This window comes from Vulpes lagopus, chromosome 10, assembly GCF_018345385.1.
Source record: "Vulpes lagopus strain Blue_001 chromosome 10, ASM1834538v1, whole genome shotgun sequence".
In the NCBI taxonomy this organism is placed as follows: Eukaryota; Metazoa; Chordata; class Mammalia; order Carnivora; family Canidae; genus Vulpes; species Vulpes lagopus.
The window spans coordinates 86,748,169-86,769,010 of record NC_054833.1 but is presented as its reverse complement, the minus strand read 5'-3'; the positions used below and the strand labels follow the sequence as shown (position 1 = coordinate 86,769,010).

Here is a 20,842-nt window from a genome sequence, read left to right as displayed (position 1 = left end):
AATAAATTTAAAATTTGGAGTCAACAGTGGTCCACAGGCATGGAGAGGATGTTCTAGGAGGAATCTTCCTCCCCAGATCATTCTCCCAGGAGCTAGCATGAGGGCTTCTCAGCAAAGATGCAGATATTGGTATAGGATGGTCTTGTGGGCACAGAACTGAGTCAACTGGTGTTTGTGGTGAGGGGGGACATGTGAGGCATCAGTGATCCACCAAGGAATCTGTAAAGTCCTTTTTGTTTTTTTAAAAAACATTTTATTTATTTATTTATGAAAGACACACAGAGAAACACAGAGACATAGGCAGAGGGAGAAGCAGGCTCCCTGAGGGGAGCCCAACGCAGGGCTCAATCCCAGGATCCAGGGATCATGATCTGCGCTGAGGGCAGATGCTCAACCACTGAGTCACCCAGGTGCCCTGTAAAGTCCTTTTCCGAGCCTTTAAAGAACAATTCATGACCTTGGGGGAGGCTGGCCCATAGGTACTCTGGGTTCAATGATGCCAGGGGGGACAGGGGCTCAGGCATTCCCAGGCCTTACTGGGTCAGATGTGTTGAATGTTTCGTTCTCATAATTAGGACTGTTATGGGAGTTAATGGAGGTGAGGGTAACAGGTGCTTGGCACACAGTATGTGCTCCATAAACGGTGGCCAGTTGGTCCTTTGAGTGACACAGACGGGGATGGGTGGCCTGAGCTCCCGTCACCCCGAATGCTCCGGGCCCCTTCCTGATGGCCATACTGGTTTTATGAGGCCCTGCTGCGGGGTAAGGGGACTTGGAGCGGGCGGCCGGGTGTGGCTCGGAGTACGAGTGAGTCGGGGGACCCACCCAGCACCCTGGACAGCGCCTGCCGGTGAGGCCCCGCCCACCGCCCGCCCACTGCTCGGCCTGCAGTCAGCAGCGCCGACGCCCGGCAATCCGTTGCCCTGCCAGCCGGTTGGGGGAGGGCAGGCCGGAGCAGATGGGCGGGGGACGCCCAGCCAGTTTGATACAGCAACGGCCACGCGGCGCGGAGGCGGGCCCCGCGCACCGCTGGGGCCGAGGCTGGCAGCGGGGAGCCGGCACCCAGGACCGCCCAGCCCCGCTCGTCACGTGAACTCCAACTGTCCACAGCTGGATCCAGTTGAAATGAAAACGAGCCCAGGGCTCCAGGACTGCCTCATCTTCCCTGGGTCTCAGTTTAGCCATCTAAAACCGAGCACGGGAGAACCCGATAATTCCTAACTTGGTGAGCCGCTAGAAGGTTCTATGGAGGGCCCGGGTGGCTCAGCGGTTTAGCGCCGCCTTCAGGCCAGGGCGTGATCCTGGAGACCCGGGATCGAGTCCCACGTCGGGCTCCCCGCAAGGGGCCTGCTTCTCCTCTGCCTGTGTCTCTCTTTCTCTCTCTGTCTCTTGTGGGTAAATAAATAAAATCTTTATATACATATATATAGAGAAGGATATATCTGGTTCTATGGAGTTGCTAGAACCAGGACAGGCAGTTCAGCGACCAGCCAGTTCCCAGCGGCTAGGTGACACTTTACTCGGGCCTCGGCGTCCTCTTCCAGCTCAGCCTTTCAGTCGCGGAGCAACCCGTGGAGGCAGTCCTTCCCCGTGGTTAGAAACCTACGTGGGGGCTCCCTGAGGCTCCGGGGCTTCCCCGGCCTAGGGCGGCGCTCAGGGGAGGCGCTGAGCTCGAAGGGCGGCGCTGGTCGAGGAGGAACTGCAGACTGTGCTCACCGCAGCCAAGGCTTCGATGGCGCCCACACACACCCCTGCAGGTGCTGGGCTGCGCCCCCGGCCCGCGATCCCGCCGCAGATGGGATGCGAAGGCCCAGAGCAGCCCCCCGGGGGCCCGGCCGTCCCCCTCCCGCCCCTACCCAGCGAAGGAACAAAGGCTGGAGGTGGGACCCGCAGGCGGCCAGACTCCGTGGGGAGGGACGGGGCGGGGCCGGCAGGGCGACACCGCCTCCTTAAAGTCCGGCCGCGGGCGTGGTGCGCACCCCTCGGGCGCTGGCTCCCACAGCGCGCCGCCCATCCGCTCGGGCCGGGGGTTGCGCTTCGCGTCCGCGTGGGCACAGGTCTCTCCAGAGCAGGGCCCGCAGGGTGCCGCTTCCCCGCCGAGCATGGGGGTGCCTCGGAGAGCGGGGGACCCGGCGGAGCTGCGCAAGGTAGGAGCTGGGGACAGAGGGCTGAGCGGCCGGGGCGGGACCGGACTGTGACCGCGTAACCTCGGCCTCCGCGCCTGTCCGCAGAGCCTGAAGCCACTGCTGGAGAAGCGCCGGCGCGCGCGCATCAACGCGAGCCTGAGGCAGCTCAAGGGGCTCATCCTGCCGCTGCTGGGCAGGGAGGTGGGTGCCGGGGCGCTCGGGGGCCTGGGTGGGACCTCGGGGGCGCAGATCGAGCAAGCCGGGTGGGCTGAGGGGCCCTTGCGCAAGGAGCTGGCGAGGGGGCTCTGCGCGGCGCCCGAGGCCGAGGCCGCGTGGGGCTGGCACGAGGAGCCGCTGCACCCCGGCCTCCGGAGCCCGACACCCAGGCAGGGGAGCGGTGCTCACGGCAGTCTGCTGGAGATCTGTCCCGTTTGTCCCCGCCTCTGCCCGTCTCCCTCGTGGCCGGCGCAGAGCTCCCATTACTCGAAGCTGGAGAAGGCGGACATCCTGGAAATGACCGTGCGCTTCCTGCGGGAGCTGCCTGCGTCCTACCGCGCGGCCCGCACGCCGGGTGAGCGACCCGCCCCGCCCCCCGCCCCCCCCCCCCGACGCCTCGCGCCGCCCTGCACTCACCCCTCTCTCGGTCCGCAGCGCCCTCGGACGGCTACGGAGAGGGCTACCGCGCCTGCCTGGCACGCCTGGCCCGCGTGCTGCCCGCCTGCCGCGTCCTGGAGCCCGCGGTGAGCGCCCGCCTGCTGGAGCACCTGCGAGGGAGGGCGAGCGGCCCCGCCCCAGACGCTGGGCGCGCTGGGGACCCCTGCGGCCCGCCCATGCCCTCCCCGCCGCCCCCACCTGCCCCCGCGCCGCCGGCGCCTCCCCCCCGCGCCCCCGGCTTCTGGAGGCCCTGGTAGCCCCCAGCCGGTCCCCCGACCCTGCAGACTGCAAGACACCCGGAGCGCTGGGCCGACCAAGGAAACTCGTGGTGTCAGCTGCTGTTTCTACCCCGAGGGACCAGCTCAGCACCCACAACCAGGCTGGAACCTGGATGTTTGTGATCTGTGTGGCAGGCTGAAGGCTACGAGGGCTCAGCTCCAGGGAATGAGAGTGGCCCAGCCTCACCTCAATGTGGGTGTGTCCGGGATGGAGAAGGGTGCAGGTGGCTGCAAGGGGAGGAAGAAGCTCCCCTCCTCAGCTGCTGGAAGTGGCTCTAGAGCTGGGCCAGCTGTGTTTGGGCAGCTGGCACACCTGCCCCAGCACCGGCACCAACCCAAAGGCTGGCCCAGGAGCTCACCTGAGCCAGGTGCAGCCATCTGTGCTGACTGGTCACTGCTTCCCAGGCCTTCTAGTGCCTGCCCCCTTACTGGTTCAGCTTGGGAACCTCTGGACCGACAACAGCAATGACCCGAGGGCTCTGCGGGCTGGGCAGCCATCACCTCCACTCCTGGGCTCTCCTATCCAGTGCTTTCATTTATAGGGACAGGGTGCAGCCAGGGCTCTCTGTTGCTGGGGTTGGAGGCATTGTGAGATCACCTCGGGGAGGACTTTATTTCCCCGAGCATTAAGTGACCACCTTGCGTACCACACACCAGTCTAGGGGGGCTTGGGGTGATGAAGGGGTGAGATCAGAAGGAGGGTGCCCTGTGGCCTCAAGAAACTTGATGCTTTGCAGGGGTTGCACCCAACAGAGTCAGTGCCAATGTGAGGTGAGCAGGGCCTATGTCCCGGAGCAGCAGAAATTCAATTTGCTTGCAGATAACAGCAAGTACAGGAATAGGAAACACCTTTCCTCATTTTCTCTTGCAGACTGCTCCCTGCTCCTTGTCAGGACAGATTCCTGGAAGCCACTTGTTCTTCAGACTGCTTTTCCCTGTGCCTAGAAGCAAGGGGAGTCTGAAGATACTCAGGGAGGGGCCTGTGGACCCCAGTCATAGGTGCCCAGGAGAAGGCAGGAGCACCTGAGGCCTGCTGGTCATGTTTCTGTTTCACAGGGATTCACTGAGCATTTGAGGGAGGTTGGGACTCCCAACCATCCCCAGTCCAACATCCTGAACAAGGAACCAGGAGCAAGGGACAGCGGAGCTGACAGGGTGGGGGTGTTCACTAGGGTACAACTATGTCACAAAAACCCATGGTGTCCTCGGCATTGATGTGGATGGTGAGATGTGGGCAGCTGTGGGCACTGTCAAAGGAATCAATGTTAAGACAGGAGGTGAGCCTCCCAGTGCTCTCTTGCGCCCAGCTGGTTGGATTGGAAGGTCCTGGAGGGCAGGGTTAGGGCTGAGTGTACCTCTGTATCCCCAGGGAACTCAGCATGTGGTGGCTGCTCAATAAATATCATGAGCTAATGAGCAGGTGATGTGACTGGATCACAGCTGTACAGAATCCCTTGGCCTCAACTCCTACCCCTAATCCCTAATGTCACTTAGAATATCTGCTCTACCAAAACCTGTGTACCCCGAGGACAAATGTGGGGGAGAGTGTGGAGAGCAGAGAGAGCATGCTTGCTTGCTTTCCCTGATCCTAAGAATGAAAGCCTGCTCTCCTGATCTGCCAGGAGCATGTGGAGCAGGGGCAGGTAACCCAACCCAAGCTCACACCCACCACATAATGTCAAGTTCCCTCGTTGGGTCAAGGACTCTGTGTTGGGCACCCACTGAGCAGGCTTCTTTTCCCTGATAAAAGCTTTCCATACAGGTTTGACCTCTATAAGAACTGATCAACCCGAGGCCTCTTTCCTCCTTTGGGTCATTTTTGCCACTTCTTGCTTCTGAGTCCCATCTGGGTCCTCAACCCTGTGACTCTCAATGACTTGACTCCAAGCTTAATACAAATGGTCAGGGAGGATCAGAGCTTAGGCCAGTGACTCACAGGATCAGGCATTCCAGGAAACATGAACCAGGTGCCTCCCTCCACCTGGAGCCCTGACAGAGAGCTGAGGCATGCCCAGCTGGGTGAGGTTCCAGGCCTGTGGTGAGAGGCTGGTTTCCCAGCAGGGATGGGCAAGAGCTGCCCAGAAGGTCTGAGCTGGGCCTCCTCTACGGAACACCTGCAGGCACCTCCTCAGGTGTTCCTAAAGGGAGTGCAGGGCAGTGTGGGCTTTTTCTATGGGAGAGGGAGGCTGCTTTACTCAGGGGCATTTTGTGATCTTCAACTTGGCCCACATCATGCCTGCTGGCCAGCTTTTATGATGCCCTCTCTGCTATGATCCCATGCTTGAATCTAACTATGGTTATCACGCTTGGTTGGAGAAAAGGCTCCTGTGTCTCATAAACCAATGGGTGAAATGATCCAATGACCAGAGCACTGAGCTGTCTGGGAAACTCTACATGGTCTCCCCACCCCCGGCGTCAGTTTGTTTAGAGAGGTCAAATCCCCTTTCCATGAGTGAGGATAAAGAGCTGGTTGCCAAGGACGACTCCTTTAATAAACATTTACAAATTGCTATGCTCTGCCTCTGAAGCCCACACTGCCAATGAGTCTCTCCCTGGTTTCTCCGTAATAGGATGGGAAGGAACATAGCCTGTGGGGAATGTCTGGAAAAATCTGCAGCTCTGCAGAACCCTCCCCATCATGCCTTGGGATGACCATTCTGGAGACAGTGGTGGGACAGAGGGGGGCTTCCCCAACATGTGCAGCTACCTGCTACCTGAAACATCAACATGCGGTTGTATTTACTTTTATTTTTTTATTTTTTTAAAGATTTTACTTACTTATTCATGATAGACATAGAGAGAGAGAGGCAGAGACACAGGCAGAGGGAGAAGCAGGCTCCATGCACCGGGAGCCCGACGTGGGATTCGATCCCGGGTCTCCAGGATCGCACCCTGGGCCAAAGGCAGGCGCTAAACCGCTGCGCCACCCAGGGATCCCCAATGGGATCCCAGCGGTTCGGCACCTGCCTTTGGCCCAGGGCGCGATCCTGGAGACCCGGGATCGAATCCCACATCGGGCTCCCGGTGCATGGAGCCTGCTTCTCCCTCTGCCTGTGTCTCTGCCTCTCTCTCTCTCTGTGACTATCATAAATAAAAAAAAAAAATTAAAAAACATACCAAGTTGCAATAGATGTCCCAGAAAAGAACCAACCCAGCCAATGGTGTTTTTCCCCTTGGTTTTACTTCTCGCCTGGCCACTTACCAGCATGGCTGTGTCTCTGGGGTACTGAGTACCTGCATGTGTGAGCACGCGCATGTGTGTCCCTGCCACAGCCAGTGACCGCCCTGCAGGGAGCTGCCTGGGCATGTGATGTGGAAGAGAAGCTACCACCCACTGAGGGTTCCCAATGAGCAACTAGTTTCACTCTGGGTTTTGAGAGGCCCTAGCAAAGCCCCAGGCACTTCAAGCAGGTATAATGAACCTTTGAATGGTTTCAGGAGCGTGAGAAAGGCAATAGTGGGTACGCCCAAGTGTACACGCGGTGTCTTGTCATCTGAGATCCATTGCTGAGCAGCAGGGAGCAGGGGCCCGGTGGCTGGCCACAGGAGTCTACTTTGTGAGGCAGGGATCCCTGGCTGGCCGGTAAAGGAAAGAGTTTCCAAGCTGAATATGGGCCACTGCCAGTTCTATTGTGGAGGCGGGGTCCAGAGCCACCTGCCATAGTGCTTGGTAGATTACAAACCTGAGGGGGAATGGGACCAAGTTCTTTTTTTTAAGATCTTATTTATTTGAGAGAGAGAGTGAGAGAGAGAGAGAGAGAGACCAAGGGGGGCGGAAGAGGGACAAACAGACTCTGCGCTGAGCAAGGAAACTGATACGGGGCTCTATCTCAGGACCCTGAGATCATGACCTTAGCCGAAATCAAGAGTCAGATGCTCAACAAATTGAGCCACCCAGGTGCACCTGGGGCCAAGTTCTAAAAGAACAAAGAACCATTCTAGACCTCAGAAATCAGGGGCAGATCCACGTTTTGTAGGGCTACATTTCAATATAAAATTATGAATACAAACTACTTAGGAAAATAAATATTCAAAAAAAAAAAAAAAAGAAAGAAAATAAATATTCAGGGACGCCTGGGTGGCTCAGCAGTTGGGCAGTTCTTTCGGCCCAGGGCGTGATCATGGGATCTGGGATCGAGTCCTGAATTGGGCTCCTGCAAAGAGCCTGCTTCTCCCTCTGCCTATGTCTTCTCTCTCTCTCTCTCTCTCTCTCTGTCTCTCTCTGTCTCATGAATAAATAACTCTTTAAAAAGAACGAAAATAAATATTCAGAGTGAGACAATTAAGTCACATCAAACTAGCTGTGCTTGCAGATTGATGACCATGCTTTTGATTTTTCTTTAAGCAATTAATCGGACACACGTCTTGGTGACAACCCTGGCCTTTCCTCTGTTCCAGAACATTCTACCATGTTATGCCCCTGCTAGGAAGCAGATCTAAGCTTAAGCTTCATCAGCCTCCTGGTAAATCCAAAATGGAGTCTCAATGCTCAAATTTAAGAGTCCAGAATGCTCAAATGACAGTAACAAGGTAAACACTTTCCATTTGCCACACCCATTCATTACAGGCTTTTATATTACAAGATATGTATTTACACAAATATTTACAGCATTCGTGACACTTTTTTCCTTTTTTTTAAAAGATTTTATTTATTCATTCATGAAAGACACACACACAGAGAGAGAGAGAGGCAGAAACATAGGCAGAGGGAGAAGCAGGCTCCATGCAGGGAACCGGATGACGTGGGACTCATCCAGGGACTCGATCCAGGGACTCGATCCAGGGACTCGATCCAGGGACTCAATCCAGGGACTCGATCCAGGGACTCCAGGATCAGGCTCTGGACTAAAGGTGGCGCTAAACCGCTGAGCCACCAGGCTGGCCACACTTTTTTCCTTTACCTCTTTCTGGGAAGCTTGTGAAAAGATTTCCAGATCCCACCTCTAGGGATTCTGATTCCTTGTGTCTAAGTCAATAACCTCATGCCATACACCTGAGGCCAGGTTAGTCTGCTCTAGCAAAGACACCACCTCTGAAGATGGTGGGAGCCAAGGGCTGGGAGTAGGGCAGAGGAAGTTAGTGTTTAGTGGAGACAGAGTTCCACTTTTGCAAGATAAAGTGTCCTGGGGATGGATGGTGGTGGTGGTTGGGTAACAGTGTGAATGTACTTACTGAATGTACTTGTTTACAAATGGTTAAGATGGTAAATATTATATGTATTTTACCACCAAAAGAAGGAGGAGGGGGAGGGAGAGAGGAAGAGGGAAAATGAAAAGAGACCATATCTGCAACTGGGGCTACTTACTACTTGATTGAGTTTGCAATAGGTTGTTCTGGAGGATCCATCTGGTTTTCATAGGAAGTAGACTGATCAATTAAATTAAGCTGTAATAAATAGGGCACCTAGTTAGCTCAGTCAGTAGAGCATGTGACTTGATCTTGGGGTTGTGAATTTGAGCCCCACATTGGGCATAGAGGTAACTTAAGCTAGGTTGCATCCTCCAGGTCTTTTAAGTGTATCATACATTTTCCCACTTTGGGGATCTAGACTGTTTTTATTTACTATCCTGATTGGAGCAGAGTTTTACACTTTCTCCCTTTCCTTGACCATTTAAAAAAATTGAAGTATAATTGACATACAGTATTATATTAGTTTCAGGTGCACAGTACACTGATTCAGCAATTCTATACAACCATCAGTGCTCATCATGATAAGTGTCTTAAGCCCCTTAATCTATTTCATCCATGTCTCACCCACCTCCTCTCTGACAACCACCAGTTTGTTCTCTGTATTTAAGAGTCTGATTTTTTTGTCTCTTTTTTCTTTGTTTATTCATTTGTTTTGTTTCTTAGATTCCACATATGAATGAAATCATACAGGATTTGTCTTTCTGAATGACTGCTTTTGCATTTAGCATTATACCTCTAGGTCCATCCATGTTGTTACAAATGGCAAGATCTCATTTTTTTTTATGGCTGAATAATATTCTGTTTATATATGGTGTGTGTGTGTGTATATATATATATATATATATATATCTCACAACTTCTTTATCCTTTTTATTTATTTTTTTGTTTTTTTAAAAATTATTTATTCATGAGAGACATAGAGAGAGAGCACGAGAGGCAGAAACATAGGCAGAGGGAGAAGCAGGCTCCATGCAGGGAGCCCGACGTGGGACTCGATACCGGGACTCCAGGATCACACCCTGGGCTGAAGGCGGCGCTAAACCACTGAGCCACCCAGGGATCCCCTATCTTTCTTTTTTAAAAAGATTTTATTTGACAGAGAGAGAACAGGAGCATAAAAGCAGGGAGAGAGGCAGAGGGAGAAGCAGATGCCCTGCTGAGCAAGGAGCCCAACGCAGGACCTGTGTCTTCTTTATCCTTCTTTGTCATCTTTATCAATGGATACTTGGGTTACTCCTATATCTTAGCTATTGTAAATAATGCTGCAGTAAACATAGGAATGTATGTGTCTTTTTAATTTTATTTATTTATTTATTTTAAAAGATTTATTTATTTATTCATGATAGACACACACACAGAGAGAGAGAGACATAGACAGAGACACAGGAGGAGGGAGAAGCAGGCTCCATGCCAGGAGCCCAGAGTGGGACGCGATCTTGGGACCCCAGGATCGCGCCCTGGGCCAAAGGCAGGCGCTAAACCACTGAGCTACCCGGGCTGCCTGCATGTGTCTTTTTAAATTAGAGTTTTTGCTTTCTTTCGGTAGATACAAGTAGTGGAATTACTGAATCATATGGTAGTTTTATTTTTAATTTTTTGAAGAACCTCCCGACTGTTTTCCAAAGTGGCTGTACCAATTTGCATTCCTACCAATAGTGTGCGAGGGTTCCTTTTTCTCCACATCCTTGCCAACACCTGTTGTTTCTTGTCTTTCTGATTCTAGCTGTTCTAACAGGTGTAAAGAGATGTTTTACTGTGGTTTTGATTTGCATTTCACTGATAATTGGTGATGTGGAGCATCTTTTCATGTGTCTGTAGGCAATTTGTATGTATGTCTTCCTTGGAAAATGTCTATTCATATCTTCTGCCCATTTTAATGAGATGATTTGGTTTTTTGGTATTGAGTTGTTTAAGTTCTTCATATATTTTGTTTATTAACCCCTTATCGGGTATATCTGCAAATATCTTTCTCCCATCCAGTAGGTTTTCTTGTGGTTTCATTGATCATTACCTTCACTGAGCAAAAGCTTTTTATTTTGATGTCGTCCCAATAGTTTCATTTTGCTTTTGTTTCTGTCACCTGAGGAGGCAGATCTAGAAAAATGTTATGGCTGAGGTCACAGAGATTCTTGCCTGTATTTTCTTCTAGGAGTTTTATGGTTTCAGGTCTCACATTTAGGTCTTTATTTTATCTTTTTAAAGATTTTATTTATTCATAGGAGACACACACACACACACACACACAGAGAGAGAGAGAGAGAGAGAGAGAGGCAGAGACATAGGCAGAGGGAGAAGCAGGCTCCAGGCAGGGAGCCTGATGCAGGACTTGATCCCAAGACGCTGGGATCACACCCTGAGCCAAAGGCACACATTCAAGGGCTGAGCCACCCAGGTGTCCCTTCACATTGGTCTTTAATCCATTGTGAGTTTATGTGTGTGTTTGGTGTGAGAAAGTGGTCCAGTCTCATTCCTTTATATGTGGTTGTCCAGTTTTCTCAGAGGTTTGTACTTAAATAATTTGTTTAAAAAATAAAGAAATAAGGCAGACTGGGTGTCTCAGTGGTTTAGCGCCACCTTCAGCCCAGGGTGTAATCCTGGAGACCCGAGATCGAGTCCCATGTTGGGATCCCTGCATGGAGCCTGCTTCTCCCTCTGCCTGTGTCTCTGCCTCTCTCTCTTTCTGTGTCTCTCATGAATAAATAAAATCTTTTTAAAAATAAATAAAAAGAAAATGATATGTGCTGATAGACATGTGTAATGGTGCTTCACTTCTAGACACAGAATGGTGTAAGAAGACATCCAATTAAGGGACGGATATTTTCCCCACTAATGCTTTCATTCATTTTTTGCATCTTTTATCTACCTTTGGTTTTTATTTAATCCCAGCTTAGGGGATCCCTGGGTGGCGCAGCGGTTTGGCGCCTGCCTTTGGCCCAGGGCACGATCCTGGAGATCCGGGATCGAGTCCCACGTCGGGCTCCCAGTGCATGGAGCCTGCTTCTCCCTCTGCCTGTGTCTCTGCTTCTCTCTCTCTCTGTATGACTATCATAAATAAATAAATAAATTAAAAAAAAATTAAAAAAAAATCCCAGCTTAAAAAGCATATCATACTGAGTCCTTCATTTTTCCAAACCTCATTAATTTGACTTTGTCAAGTTTAGCTCAGATCCAGAAGAATTCTATAATGTGTATAGAGTCGAGCCATGCAAACAAAACCAAAGTGACAAACTGTCCCGTGTCTCACCATTCTGCAATCTTATAATCCACACATCATAATACTGCTTCCCTAGAGGTCAGGTGCAAGTATCTAAACCCTAGGAAATTGCTGATTTAGAGATTTACACTTGACCTTCCCCACTATGACACGTCTTACTCCACAGGCAAAAGAATTAAGGGGTTGTGCCAAATATAAAGTTTCTATATTCCAATTATACTTTGGGGGACCAGAGAAATGACCACAGTGTTCATACACATAATGGACCCATTGTGAGCCAGACAGGACCAGGCCTCCATTGATGTCCAGGCCTCTATCCCGTCCCCACCCCAAGAGGGATATGTGATGAAGATTATTTATTTATTTATTTATTTATTTATCATTCATTCATTCATTCATTCATTCATGAGACATACACAGAGAGGGGCAGAGACATAGGCAGAGGGAGAAGCAGGCTCCCTATGGGAAGCCTGATGTGGAACCCTATCCCTGGACCTGGGATCATGCCCTGAGCCAAAGGTAGATGCTCAACTGCTGAGCCACCCAGGCATCCTGTGATGACACTTTGGGTTTTCAGAGATACATGTGAACTTGGATTCTGTGTCCAATTGTCCAGGAAGTGTTCATACATTGCACCTCCCCTAGGGCACAGTTATCCAAATAAGTGCCATCAATTCCTTGGCGGAAATCTAGGAGGAATCATTACTATATACGTTTGCTTCATGTTCTGAGGTCCTGGGGTCCCAGCCTTCCTTCAGTCAGTGGCTTCCAGATCCAAACATTGTCTCAGGTAATGGAAGGCAGGCAAAGACTTATTACTTTGTATTGGGGTCATTGCCATAGTCCCTGGTGAGCATCTTTTGTTTCTTCTAATTGTACGGACTGAACAGCGGCCCTGTTGGCTGCCTATCTGTCTGCCTTCTGGGATGCTGAATTTTCATAGCTGTCACTGTAACTCTCTGTGGATCAGGCCTCCCTGGCTGCCACCTTGTCTCTGTTGCTCATTACAATCATTCTGATCTGCTGGCTTCTGACAGTTTGAAGTGCTGCCATCAGGCCTCTGCTGTTTGGGAGTTGGTCATCCCAGGGTGACAGTGATCCTATTCCTGCGATGGCATCTTTACTGTCATCCCACCACTCTGCTTTTTTACTGATTCTGATGCACCTTCACTGTGCCTTCCTTACTAATTTGGTTTCTGTGGGGGCAGCCCGGGTGGCTCAGTGGTTTAGTGCTGCCTTCAGCCCAGGGCCTGATCCTGGAGACCTGGGATCGAGTCCCACGTTGGGCTCCCTGCATAGAGCCTGCTTCTCCCTCCACCTGTGTCTCTGCCTCTCTCTCTCTCTCTCTCTCTCTGTGTCTCTCGTAAATAAATAAAATCTTTAAAAAAATAATTTGATATATGTATATCCTGCAGGTCCTCATCTGGGGCTTTTCCCAGCCTTAGGAAGCATGTTCATGGTAGCATGGCCCCCTCTCTGAGCCTTTTAGGCATGCCTTGCCTCCCTTAGAGTGGGCCTCACCTCATCATGCCATTAAGAGCCACCTTAGCCATATAACCGTACCATCTTAAAGGATAAATACCAGTGTGATAAAGCCAGTGTCCTGGGATGATGCTCCCAAAGCAATACATGCTCCCTTAACCAACTCTACTTTCCACCCTCTTTGAGCATCCTTTGACACTTGTCCCATGTGTTGTCTCTAGAACCCACAGCTCCTGTCCTCCATCACTGGGTCCAGCAGAGCCCACCTAGGCTCTGTAATAACTTAATCCTAGTTATTAGTCTCATGGCCAGGGGAGAGGGGCAGGGGAGGTCCTGAGGACCTCATGTCCTGGAGGGCTGAGGCCAGTTCCACTTTCCATCATTTCTGCTCCCACCATCTTACTTTGTTTCCTGATAGATCACACTGTTTAGGGCATTCTTTCCAGTAATATACTTGCAGTGGGTTCAGAGTGTCCCCCTAAAAACTCATGTCTTCCTGTAACCTCAAAATGTGACCTTATTTGGAAATAGGATCTTTGCTGATGTAATTAGGTGAAGGTGATGTCAGACTGGATTAGGGTGGACTCTAAATCCAATGATTGAGATCCTGATAAGAGGAAGAGAGGACAATAAGGACACAGAGAGAAGATGGCCATATGAAGATGAGTGACAGGCTGGAGTGGTGCAGCCTGAGCCAAGAACTCCTGGGGCCCACCAGAAGTCAGAAGAGGTGAAGAACACTTCTCCCCTAGAGCCTTCAGAGAGAGTGTGGGCCTGCTGACACCCACCTTGTGGGACTTGCAGCTTCTGAAATGTGAAAAAATAAATTTCTGTTGTTTTAAACCATTCAGTTTGTGGTACTTTGTTATGGCAGCCCTAGGAAACTGGTCCACTTGGTACACCATTGTTAACTGTAACCATTGCTGGGAGATGTTTTATTTTTTATTTTACTTTTAAAAGATCATTTTGAGAGCAAGAGAGAGCCCATGTGCACTTGCAGGGTGGGGGCAGAGGGAGAAGGAGAGAAGAGAATCATAAGCAGACTCTGCACTGAGCACAGAGACTCACTGACTTGAGGCTTGATCTCAGGACGCTGAGATCATGACCTAAGCCAAAACCAAGAGTTGGATGCTTAACCAACTGAGTTGCCCAGGTGCCCTGGAAGATGTTTTAAAATAAACTTTATGTGGATTATATCTATTGATATTTACTCTAGAAGAAATTTAAAAGAGGGACACCTGGGTGGCTCAGTGGTTGAGCATCTGCCTTTGGCTCAGGTCATGATCCTGGAGTCTTGGGATCAAGTCTCACACTGGGCTCCCTGCAGGGAGCCTGCTTCTTCCTCTGCCTGTGTCTCTGTCTCTCTCTCTTTGTGCCTCTCATGAATAAATAAATTTTAAAAAAATCTTTAAAAAAAAGAATGGGATTGTTTTTTTTGGGGGGGAGGGGGGATTGTTTTTTTTATAGCTTTGCAAGTCTCTGTGCTATGGATATTAATAGAAGACAGCTGGATTCTACTAGCTCCTTCTGCACTCAATGTGTTGCAATACATTGTTTCAGTGGAAGCGTTTGAAAACACACATAAATAGTTGGGAAAAGGAGGAGTATTTTAATATTTTAATAGTCTTGGGCAGCCCGGGTGGCTCAGTGGTTTAGCGCCACCTTCAGCCCAGGGTGTGATCCAGCAGCCCCGGGATCGAGTCCCATGTCGGGCTCCCTGCATGGAGCCTGCTTTTCCCTCTGCCTGTGTCTCTGCCTCTCTCTCTCTCTCTGTGTCTCCCATGAATGAATAAACAAAATGTTTTTAAAAATAGTCTTTTCAGAAAATTGTGGGTATTTTTCTTTGCTACTACGCCAGATTTCAACATGTGCTAGCTCCTTAAAGGTGAGTCACAGTATAGAATCTAAAACCATATTGATGTACTACTTTTTCATGCTTTGTTACATTAAACTCCACTGATCTATCTGGCTTTTTTTTTTTTTTTTAAAGTAAGCTTTATGTCCAATGAGGGGCTGAACTCACACCCCTGAGATGAAGAGTCACATGCTCCACTGGCTGAGCCAGCTGTGTGCCCCGATCTGGCATTTTGAACTGGTCTTTTACCCATGTGTCACTATGTAACATCATACATTAGTCTTCTGAAAAATATAGGTCCCCTGAGTTATGTAGATCTTCCAAATATTGGGTGATTTCATTATATAGTTTCATTACACATCGGGTAGTCTCTGGAAAAACCCTGTATATTTGTTAGAGAATGAGAATGAAAAAGGCAAATAATATTTTGGTGTATTATAAATAGATTTGATCTCACGACCCCCCCAAAAGGTCTCAGGGACCTCCAGGTGTGCACAAGCACACACTGGGAACAGGTATAGTTCAGAAGACAAAATGTGGCGATGACGTGGAATCATAAAACAAAAACCAAAACAAAAAAAAACCCCACCATCCAAAAGAGGGAAAAAAGAGCAGAGGACAGATGGAAGGCACCAAAAACCAAATAATGGAGGAGCGGCTCAGTTCATTTGTCAAAGGATGCACGACCATGACTTCTTCGTGACCAGAAGACTGTCATGGGGCAGGTAATGACCAGCATACTCAGAGGACTTGAGAATCAGAGGACCATGGTCTAAGAACAGTGAGGACCGAGGACACCGCTTTTGCAAAACTCTGGGTTGAAGATGTAAAGAGGTATACCCTCGGGCAGCCCCGGTGGCTCAGCGGTTTAGCGCTGGCTTCGGCTGAGGGCGTGATCCTGAAGACCTGGGATGGAGTCCCGCATTAGGCTCCCTGTGAGGGGCCTGCTTCTCCCTCTGCCTGTGTCTCTGCCTCTCTCTCTCTCTGTGTCTCTCATGAATAAATAAACAAAATCTTAAAAAAAAAAAAAAAGAATGTATACCCTCATTGTTGGATACTATGCTATACAGTGACAAATGCAAGCAGACTACTGCTTCTGGCAATCACCATGGCCACCTGCCACACTGACGTTTGCATAGTGAATGCCTTCAGCAAGGGGGAGAGGACAGGTGGGAGCCTTCTGGGGTGTTGGAGATATTGTCATTTATGGCCTGGGGGGGTTAATAGTTGTATTCCTTTTGTAGTTAACATAAAATTATTATTAATAATTACATTATATTATAGTTATAATTATTTACAGTAAAATTATACTAATTACTAAATCATTAATATATTTTATGTTTTATAATTATAAGCTGATAATCAACTGCACAATGATGATTTGTGCATTTTTTCTGCATGTATGCTTTACTTATAAATATCTAGATGGTTTTGGTACTGTGTGGTATCATAGGTGTGATGGTAGTGCCTAGCACATGGCCTGGAATGTAGAAGATACCCAATAAGTAGTTGTTAGGTACATGAGAATAATCATCATTAATTAGTCATAATGTCGACTACCATTTATTGACTTCTTCCTATGTACCAGGCACTGCTCTCAATGAGTTTTACATATTAACTCATGTAATCCTCATAAAAAGCCTACGAGGTATATACTGTTATCTTTACTTTGTAGATGAGGAACTGAAGTTCAATTATACAATACAGTGTTCTCAACTATAGTCACCACGTTATATATACATTAGATCCTCAGACCTTATTCATCTTTTTTTTTTTTTTTCTTATTCGTCTTATAGCTAAACCCTTGTACCATTTTACCAACCTCTTCCTCTTTCCCCCAACGCTCAGCCCGGCAACCACTTGCAGATATCTTTTTGAGAAAAACAATTTCATTTCCTGTGGATATATATCCAGAAGTGGGATTGCTATATTATATCTTAATTTCTTGAGGAACCGCCATACTGTTTTCCCTAATGGCTGCACCTTATTTGCATTTCTACTAGCAGTATAAAAGGATTCCCATTTCTCCTTGTCTTTGCCAATACTTAGCTTCTTGATAACAGCACAAATAGAATGTTTGCTCTTCTATGCATGGCTTGATACTATATATTCTTCTTTTTTTAAGATTTTATTTATTTATTCATGAGAGACAGAGAGAGAGAGAGAAGCAGACTCTGTGCTGAGTGTGGAGATGAACCTCTGTGTGTCTTCTCCACATAATGACCCACTTATTCTTGGCTTGCCCTCTTCTTGCATTATGGCACCTGCTTTCAAATGGATGGTTTATTACTTCTGGGTTTCCTCAGAGTTGTTCTCTGTGGGGTCCAAGGCCCACGGCTCGAACTTACAGGTGTTAGGAGTGGGGTGGATGCCAATGAGGTCTCTAAGCAGTCCTTCCTGAGATACTGCTTTTCCCTTTCCAGGCGTGGGACAGGTGAATTGTGCTCATCTACATATGGGCAGTTTCGGGGGCACACACCCCGTGTTTATTAGGCCTCTTCTCTTGCATCGCTCTGGGTTATAAATTCAAGCATACATGAAATCTTCAGTTTAAGAAATTTTATTACGCTTAATGGAATTAAGTATACTACTAGTCAATATTTTAGCATGCTTGTTGTTCTCATCTCTTATCTATTCTCACCACACTGTGATGGGATTACTGATGAAGCAAGTTGGACATAGAGCATAGGTGACTTGCTTAAGTCATGATCTCAGTGTCATATTAAGCTCAGGTGGTTAGGAGTCTAACCCTAACCAAGACAGCAAGAGAGAGCACTGGAGCAGGGGCAGAGGGAGAGGGAGGAACAGACTCCCCGCTGAGCAAGGAGCCCAATGTGATCCCAGGATCATGACCCGAGCTGAAGGCAGACACTTAACTATCTGAGCCACCCAGGCATCCCTAAATAAACAAATAAAATCATTTTTAAAGGGCAGCCCGGGTGGCTCAGCACTTTAGCGCCGCCTTCAGCCCAGGGTGTGATCCTGGAGACCTGGGATTAAGTCCTGCATCAGGTTCGTGGTTTACTTCGTGGAGCCTGCTTCTCCCTCTGCCTGTGTCTCTTCCTCAGTCTGTGTCTCTCAGGAATAAATAAAATCTTTTTTTAAAAAATCATTTTTAAAAAGTCCATAATCCCACTTTTCAGACACACCATTCTTTAAAGATTTTATTTATTTATTTATTTATTTATTTATTTGAGAGAGAGAGAGCACAAGCCAGGGGAGAAGCAGAGGGAGAGAGAGAAGCAGACTCTGTGCTGAGTGTGGAGATGGACTTGGGGCTCAATCTCATGACCCTGAGATCACCACTTGAGCTGAAATCAAGAGTCAGACTCCTAACTGACTGAGTCATTCAGGCAACTACCCCCCATTGTTTCCTTGTTGTTGTTGTTGTTGTTGTTTTATTTGCAATGTATAACAGATACCAAAAAAGCACAAAACTTGCATTGGCAGTATAGAAAAAATGATGAACCTGTACACCATTATCCAGGTCAAGAGAAGAAACATGAATACCTCCCTACTCCCCCATTCCACGTCACCCTCCCTGATGACAACATTCCCCATTCCATTGGAGGGACCCACTATCCTGACTTTTCTGACAGTCCTATATCCTTGTTTCTCTTTATAGCTTTTTACCACCTACTTATATTTTCCTAAAAGAGCTATTTATTTTCCATTTATTCTTAGCAAATTTCAATTATACAATACAGTGTTCTCAACTATAGTCACCACGTTATATATACATTAGATCCTCAGACCTTATTCATCTTTTTTTTTTTTTTTCTTATTCGTCTTATAGCTAAACCCTTGTACCATTTTACCAACCTCTTCCTCTTTCCCCCAACGCTCAGCCCCGGCAACCACTTGCAGATATCTTTTTGAGAAAAACAATTTCATTTCCTGTGGATATATATCCAGAAGTGGGATTGCTATATTATATCTTAATTTCTTGAGGAACCGCCATACTGTTTTCCCTAATGGCTGCACCTTATTTGCATTTCTACTAGCAGTATAAAAGGATTCCCATTTCTCCTTGTCTTTGCCAATACTTAGCTTCTTGATAACAGCACAAATAGAATGTTTGCTCTTCTATGCATGGCTTGATACTATATATTCTTCTTTTTTTAAGATTTTATTTATTTATTCATGAGAGACAGAGAGAGAGAGAGAGAGAGAGAGAGAGAGAGAGAAGCAGAGACACAGGCAGAGGGAGAAGCAGGCTCCACGAAGGGAACCTGACGTGGGACTTGATTCTGGGTCTCCAGGATCACACCCTGGGCTGAAGGCGGCACTAAAATGCTGAGCCACCCAGGCTGCCCATCTTTCTTCTTTTCCTGCTTGTTGTGATTCCTCATTGTGTGTAACTAAGGTTTGTGGGTTTTCATGGCTAATTGGCTACTTGGTATTGCTCAGGGGAGTGTACTACAATCTACCAAGCTAGTTGTACTGTTGAGGGGCATTTGAATTCCAGCTTGGAGTTATCATAAACAATGTTGCTGGGATCCCTGGGTGGCTCAGTGGTTTAGTGCCTGCCTTCGGCCTAGGGTGTGGTCCTGGAGTCCCGGGATCCAGTCCCACGTCAGGCTCCCTGTGTGGAGCCTGCTTCTCCCTCTGCCTGTGTCTCTGCCTCTCTCTCTCTCTCTCTGTGTGTGTGTTTCTCATGAATAAATAAATAAAATCTTTTTTAAAAATTAAAAAAAAAATAAAATAAACAATGTTGCTGTAGCTCCTCTATGAAGCCATCTGGGTGACCTCATGCTCAATATATTGGATATGCGGATGCCCAGGTGGCTCAGTGGTTAAGTGTCTGTCTTGGGCTCAGGGCATGATCCCAGGATAGAGTCCTGCATTGGGCTCCCTGCAGGGAGCCTGCTTCTCCCTCTGCCTATTTGTCTCTTCCATTCTCTCTTTCTGTCTCTCATAAACAAATAACTAATTAAAACTAAATAAATAAAAAATTTAAAATATTGGATATGTATGTATCTGGTGGTAGGATTTCTGGGTCAAAGGCTATGGCTGTTTCCAACTTAAATAATTATTTTCAGGGCAGCCCGGGTGGCTCAGCGGTTTAGTGCCACCTTTAGCCCAGGGCCTGATCCTGGAGACCCAGGATCGAGTCCCACGTTGGGCTCCCGGCATGGAGCCTGCTTCTCCCTCTGCCTGTGTCTCTGCCAATCTCTCTCTCTGTGTGTATCTCTCATGAGTGAATAAATAAAATCTTTAAAAAAAATTATTTTCAGCTATTTTCCAAATAGGCTGCACCAATTTATTTTTCTACCATCAGTGTATGAGAGCCCTTATTGCTTCATATCTGATACTCCATATGGACTTGAAAAAATAATAAACCAGTCACAAGGTTAGATAGTAACAGTGCAAAAATATATAAATGACAGGTACCTGGGTGGCTCAGTTGGTTAAATGACTGACTCGATTTCATCTCAGATCATGATCTCAGGGTCCTGGGATCAAGGCCCTCCCCCCCACCCCCTGCCCGCAACTAGCTCTGCGATAACTGGGGAGTCTGCCTCAGGATTCTCTCTCTGCTCTTCCCCTCAAATAAATAAATAAAATTTAAAAAATATACGTACAGGGGCTCCTGGGTGGCACAGTGGTTGAAGTGTCTGCCTTTGGCTCAGGTTGTGATCCCAGGGTCCTGGGATCAAGTTCCACAATAGGCTCCCCATGGGGAGCCTGCTTCTCTGAGACCTCTGCCTATGTCTGTGCCTCTCTCTGTGTCTCTCATGAATGAATAAATAAAATCTTTTAAAAATAAAATAAAATGAAATATATATATATTATATATATAACATATATATATGAAAAGCAAAGGCCTCACCCCCTTCCCTCAAAGGTTACCAGTGTCAATAGCTTCTTAAGTATCTTTCCATAACAATTTGCAGAAATTACTTAAATAATATAATATATATAAGCTTTTTATTTTTATTTTTTAAAAATATTTTATTTTTTTTATTTGAGAGAGAGCATGAGAGGGGGAGAGGGAGAGGGAGAAGCAGACTCCCGGCTGAGCAGGGAGCCCAATGTGGGG

General features: G+C 48.0%; 1 protein-coding gene across 2 annotated transcripts; it reads left to right on the top strand.

Annotated features, from left to right (window-relative positions):
• The first annotated feature begins 2,005 nt into the window (after positions 1 to 2,005).
• HES2 (hes family bHLH transcription factor 2) lies at positions 2,006 to 5,744 on the top strand. Of its 2 annotated transcripts, XM_041771760.1 has the most exons (4): positions 2,006 to 2,147; positions 2,232 to 2,327; positions 2,598 to 2,697; positions 2,778 to 5,744. In XM_041771760.1, the coding sequence occupies exons 1-4, from the start codon at positions 2,103 to 2,105 to the stop codon at positions 3,035 to 3,037; spliced, it is 501 nt and encodes a 166-aa protein (XP_041627694.1). In that variant the 5' UTR covers positions 2,006 to 2,102; the 3' UTR covers positions 3,038 to 5,744. The 2 variants fall into 2 exon arrangements, with proteins under 2 accessions (XP_041627694.1, XP_041627693.1); XM_041771759.1 differs by having other exon boundaries at positions 2,232 to 2,697.
• Positions 5,745 to 20,842: the final 15,098 nt, after the last annotated feature.